This window comes from Pomacea canaliculata, linkage group LG2 (assembly GCF_003073045.1).
Source record: "Pomacea canaliculata isolate SZHN2017 linkage group LG2, ASM307304v1, whole genome shotgun sequence".
Taxonomy (NCBI): domain Eukaryota; kingdom Metazoa; phylum Mollusca; class Gastropoda; order Architaenioglossa; family Ampullariidae; genus Pomacea; species Pomacea canaliculata.
Window position 1 is genome coordinate 43771398 of NC_037591.1, and position 6000 is coordinate 43777397.

General features: G+C 47.8%; 1 protein-coding gene across 2 annotated transcripts; it reads right to left on the bottom strand.

The window, feature by feature from the left end:
• Positions 1-670: 670 nt before the first annotated feature.
• Positions 671-5741, bottom strand: LOC112558163. Of its 2 annotated transcripts, none has more exons than XM_025228438.1 (2): positions 5353-5741; positions 671-2940 (listed from the first exon to the last, which is right to left on the bottom strand). In XM_025228438.1, the coding sequence occupies exon 2, from the start codon at positions 2692-2694 to the stop codon at positions 1276-1278; it is 1419 nt and encodes a 472-aa protein (XP_025084223.1). In that variant the 5' UTR covers positions 2695-2940; positions 5353-5741; the 3' UTR covers positions 671-1275. The 2 variants fall into 2 exon arrangements, with proteins under 2 accessions (XP_025084223.1, XP_025084224.1); XM_025228439.1 differs by lacking the exon at positions 5353-5741 and adding an exon at positions 4583-4779.
• Between the last annotated feature and the right edge of the window lie 259 nt (positions 5742-6000).

The following is a 6000-nucleotide window of genomic DNA, read 5'->3' on the forward strand; positions in this document are numbered from 1 at the left end:
TGTATGGCTTCTCGGGACAGTTCCGGCCCCAAGCCCCTGACAAGCACCACAGAATCTGTGCTCCGGGCGACAGACAGAAATATCTGATTTCAACCTGAGACGATGTCTGTAAGAACAGACACAAGAACATGAGCCGTGGAGAAACAGCCGAGAGGAGGAGGAGGAGGAGGAGGAGGAGGAGGAGGAGGAGGAGGAGGAGGAGGAGGAGGAGGAGGAGGAGGAGGAGGAGGAGGAGGAGATTCCTGTTAGATAGATACTGTGCTGTCTTTATCGCCACGAATTATTACAGTTAGATAATGAATGCGCTGTATTTATCACCATTAACTAATACAGATAATGACTGCACTGTATTTATCACCATCAACAGATGCTTGTCATTTGCTTCTTACAAACACTCCGAGTAAGAATTTTAATTTTATGAGTTGGCAATGTTTTAATAAAGACAAGCGATCTCTCTCTCACACACAGACAGACAGACACACGCACGCACACGTGGGTTGCTAGGATACGCAGCTGAGCCAGTGAGAAGCAAACATTGTGTGTCCTGTCTTTATGTACAAACAACACAACATAACCTGTCGTCTCGCTCACAATATTGTAAACGCTACTCGTACACAGGTGAAACATTCTGTACACACTTACAAAAGCAACACACAGGATGAAGTCAATTAATAATTCGTTTAATTTTTGAGATGTCATCCATTGTATAGCTGAAGCTTCCATGTTATTACAGCTTGAAGATCTTGACTGCAATAAACTGTCAAAGTGTTTACATTAGCATCTCGCCATGGCAGCTTGTTTTAATGCCAGGTACCTAATCATCTTGTTTACCAATATTTCCAATGCTAATAAAGCAAAAGGTCGAAATATTGTGATTATTATGTGTTTTTCTTTCCAGTGGGATGCTGATCTGTGGAAGGGGAGGACACCTGCTCCAGGACCAGCTGAAACTATAATATCGCGGCCATCCCATAATTGTCTTGTGTCTATCGACAATTTTGTCACTAGTCACTAGTGTCTTTTTTACAATTTTATTTCCTCAACAGATTCCTGAAATCTCGTGCCACATCTTTAAATAACGCAGTTTGTAAACACGTTTTTTTAAACTGTGGATCACAGTCGACATCATTATTCTGTCCATGAAGCGAGTGAAGTTAGTTGCCTACGAGCGGTCATCACGATGATTTAACAACATTTCATTGCTGAAGTAATCCCTCCTCCTGCCTGAAGCACTGGAGAGGGCGCTGCACGTCAGCATCTGGCAGTGCCACCCGACTACTTGCCTCCCCAGGCGCTGAATCCTTGTCGTTTGGCGCTGAGCACGTGCCGTCCCGTGTCCTCGTGATCCACATCCAGCAGTGAAGACCTTTTGCCCGCCCAGGCACTGAAGGCAGCACGCAGCGCTCGGGTGTGCATTGCCACAGCTGATGTCTCCTCAAACTCTTTGTCCAGCTGCGGTCGTCTCAGGAAAGATGTCGATTCTTGAGAATTCCCCTGTGCGTCCCAGGAATGTCCTTCGTCTGATGCGCCCGCCGGCCGTCCCTGTCCCCACAACTGTCGCCAAGACCTCTTCCCGCCCCACGCGTTGAACGCTTGCCGCTTCTCCTTCAGGCTTAAAGCATCTTCATCAAAGCTCGACTGCTGGTGGTCTTCAGCGACACGTTGACTTTCATCATCTCCTTCATAACCAGCATCACCAACACCGCCATTGTCAACATCCAGAGCTATTTGAAGCATGTCACGTGGGCCCACCCTGCTCCAGGAGTCCGAGCGCTTGCCACCCCACGCGCTGAAGCGACGCTTGTGACCTTGTGCACGTGCTGGCTTGTGCTTGTCCTTCGAGGCCATCACGCTTCGCTTGACGACCCCAACACGAGCCCTGCCTGCTTCTGAAGGGAGGAGGACACCCTTTGGGGACCAGGCTCCGAGAGCTAGTCTTTTCTCAAGCTGACCATCGTGACAGATGCCGAGGGCAGGTCTAGTTGTGGCGACCACATCATCCTCAGACCTCTTGCCGCCCCAGGCACTGAATGCCGGTCTTTTTCCTCGGTTATCATCGACATCACCATCGTCACCGTCATCGCTGGTGCGCCGCCGTATAGCAGCTTCAGCGCGGTTGTGGAAATGTGGAGATCTTTTTCCAGCCCAGGCACTGAAGGCTTGTCGTTTTTCTGAGTGGGTTGGATGTCCGGATACTTGGCCAGTCCAGGAAGTGAAGCCTGGCCATTTCTCTCTCGGCCTGGAGGGTGCAGATGGCTGCTGTGTCCAAGTCTTGGGCGCCAAGGGAAGTTCTTTGGCTGACCAACCCCATCTCCAGAAGTCGGGGTCAGCTTCATTCCCATGTACCCCAGGTGTCCCGTCCATGAGCTCTAAGCCTTCCGAAGCATCCCGAAGGTTTTCTACAGAATGGTGTCTGTGAGTATTTGAAGGGTAGACAGCGTTCATATCTGTGTGAATACTTGGACTGTGTACAGTGTTGATGTTCATGTCTACTTCCTGGTCACTAGCCTTGTCCCCATCATCAGCCAGACCTCTACGGTCCTTAAAGGAATCATTCATGAAGTGGCTGATGTCGTCGGGCGACGACCTCCTGTCCTCAGCTGACACTCGCACGGCGTGGAGGAGGAGGCAGACCACAAGGGCACCAACGATCCAGCGCATGCGCAGTGGGGATGGAGAGGTCATTGTGGACATGAGGTCAGCTGGCCGGCTGTGTGAAGGTTGTGATGTGTGTTGTACCCACAGGGTGCTAGGGGCTGTGCTCCCAGTCTGCTGGGCTCTGACTTCACTTGCACCCAGACTTTGCGAGGGTTTGTGGTGTCAGCTCGGTCACAGTTTGCTGACTTCTGATTGGATGCTGAGGTCGCTGGGGGGCTTTTCTCAGTTCTCAGATGGGGGAAAGGATCAAGGTTTCATTCACTCCCGCTTTTCAAACATTTCCTGAAAAGAGATATAAGCATGAAAAGCATTGACCTGACAATGGTAACTCAGTATTTCTATTCATCTTTAATTGTTATTACTGTAACCAACGTGTTTATTCTTTATCTGTTTCTGAAAAGAAATTTGAACAGTATCATTAGAGACGACCCACTCCATCAGCTTTGCTTTACCATAATATTAAAAGCAGGGTGAGTGGTCAGTCGTGAGCAGTGCTGTGTCGAGTGAGTGTCGGGTGAGAACTTATCTAGACTTCATGTGAAGAACATTTTTTGCTGCTTCCTTGGTTTCAGTGATTTCAGTTGGCTTGACTGAACCGAGTCAGACAATTTTTGTCGCTCGATTGTAATCCTACTTTTTTCGCTTGATTAAAGGGAGTGACATTATTTAACAAATCTGTTTTTCTTGGTTCTCAGCTACCATGGGTACAGGGTGCGGACCACCCCATGGATTTGCCGATGATGTTCAGAATTCACTTGTCTCAATGTGAAGCATGACTGAGCGGAGGTATAAAGTTAAACACCTCCCTTGAGTCCGGTCCCCATCTTCAAAAGTTTAAATTGCAATCTCCAAGCGATTTCTTCCTCAAATAATCTTTGCCGTGTTTTATGGCCTCGGCGGTACAAATTCAAATGGGTTTTTTGTTTGTTTGTTTGTTTGTTTGTTTGGTTTTGATTAATTTTTCCAATAAGTCGATGCTGTGGATTAGCTTGACAGCAGGCGACAGACATCAATGTGTTTGTCATCTGTATAGTCACAGGCTTTATATGTCAGACACCAACAGGTATCAACTATCATGATTAGATTAGTTGTACGAGGACAGGTAGCCGGTCAACGTGTATGTCAGTGTCACAACACAGAGTTAATTTTATAGACATGAATTTTAATCTATTCTTTACTTACTTTATAAATACAGTACAAGCAAAATACAAACACCCACCTAACAACAAAAAAGGGTAAAACACACGGACAGCAAAACATTGAAAGTTGTTTTTGAATTTCACAAGGACATGGCTACTATATTTTTGCAATGAAAATAAATTTTTACGATTTTTTAAAGGATTTTTAAGGTCAAGAAGACATTTTTCTAGTTGTGCAGGTGTATGTGTAAAAACCTCACAGAAAATAAACCTGAAAAGGTAAGACAATCTGCAGAAAAAAAGATTGGGGTATATGTATACCCTGTCTTTGGAGAAGTGTAGGGCTTATTTGGGCAACTGTGGCAACTGTGGCAACTGTGGCAACTGTGGCAACTGCAACTTTTTTTCTCGACGTGTAAGTCACTTGACTGTCGGCATAATCAGAGCCACGTGGTCACCGTGATGAGTGAGGTGGTCACCAGCGATTCCAGTCACCACCACATCTTACTGAGTACTTGTAGTAGTTGTTCGTCTAGCATTTCTGTCAATCACTTCTATCGTGACCGTCTGTTACTGGAGTTTATACACAAAGGCGGATATAACGAACACCCGAAAAATTGAAAGCAGACTTACCAGCCAGGAAAACTACTATCCTCTACTTGTAAACGTCTGATATCAGGAGGCAGCTGTAGCAACACGTACAACAACAATATATTGACACACTTGTGTACAAGTAGACACATACACCACTCAGTCTGTCAATACATGTCACTCGCTGGTCTCACCATGCTTGTCACGGGGCGGACATGTCACATTTCCACGAGAACTCCTTAAATTTGTCGGCAAGTCCTGGAACATTCCATGACACAATGGCAAACACCGGCAGGTCCGAGATGTTTGTAGGCGAGAAACTGTCGCTCGGAGTGTGTTGATGTTGGAGTTCTTCTGGCAGCTAGTGGCACTGTCAGTGTTCTGTCAGACAGTGGCAGTGTCAGTGTTGTGGCAGACAGTGGCACTGTCAGTGTTGTGGCACCTAGTGGCACTGTCAGTGTTGTGGCAGCTAGTGGCACTGTCAGTGTTGTGGCAGCTAGTGGCACTGTCAGTGTTCTGTGAGACAGTGGCACTGTCAGTGTTGTGGCAGCTAGTGGCACTGTCAGGGTTCTGTCAGACAGTGGCACTGTCAGTGTTCTGAGGTGAGGGTGGATATTGTTAAATGGTTGTTATGTATTTATGTCTTCATTCCATCCTTTATCACTTATGGATGTCACTGACATGAAGAACATTATTTCTCAGCGCAGTGTGGCCGCCATACCGTGGTCATCACAGGTGCGCAGGCTTGTGACAACAACATATCAACACATCCTCCACTGCCCCCGGAGCAAGGGTGGAAACTGCCAGCACCGTTGCCGTCAGTGGATCCACAGAGACCGAGAGCGTTAGAGTAGAAATGAAAGACAGGTAGACAGGTAGGCAAGGAGTGAGAGAAGACAGGCGACGGTTAGTGCCCTCAGCAAAGCACCAAAGAACAAGAAAGAATTGTATTCAAGAGACAAACCTGTCCAAGTCTGTATTGTCCTGGCGCTTGTGGGCTGAAGACTACCTGCACCACCTCAACACATGGCAGTGAAGTGCTCAGTGGTCAGTGTCCCTCTCGTGCAGCAGCACGTGTAGCAGGTTCAGTCCTTTATACCCCCTGGTAGTGGGGGCGCTGCTGGCTGCACTGGGCTCGCAGTCAGCACACGGCGCACCACAGCGGGCTGAGTCCTGGGCTCGCTCCCGTGTTGCACGTCAGGCCGGCCAGCGCCTGTCAGTGGGGTGGGGGAGGGGAAAGGGATGACCTCACGCGCCACGTGCCTCCGCCTGTTACTGCTGACGTCACAGTTGGTTGGTCAACTCTGACCAATGAAAAGCGTTGGCTGCTCCTCCTACCACCAGACTCGGTGTCAGTCCTGCCATCCCGTTACAAAGAAGGGCGGGGCCATCGAGGTGGGAAAAAGTCTGTAAGGAGGAACGGTCTGTCATTCTCAGAGCTGTCACTGGGTAGACGTACACTTACCAACAGTACAATGCTCATGGCAGTGTGTTTAGTTGTAAGCTTTTACTCAACTTCGGCAATACTTTTACACAATAATAGCTATATAAACACAGCATATCACCTATTTATACATTCTTTCTTTCCTATCAGGCTCTGGTTTGTACAGCA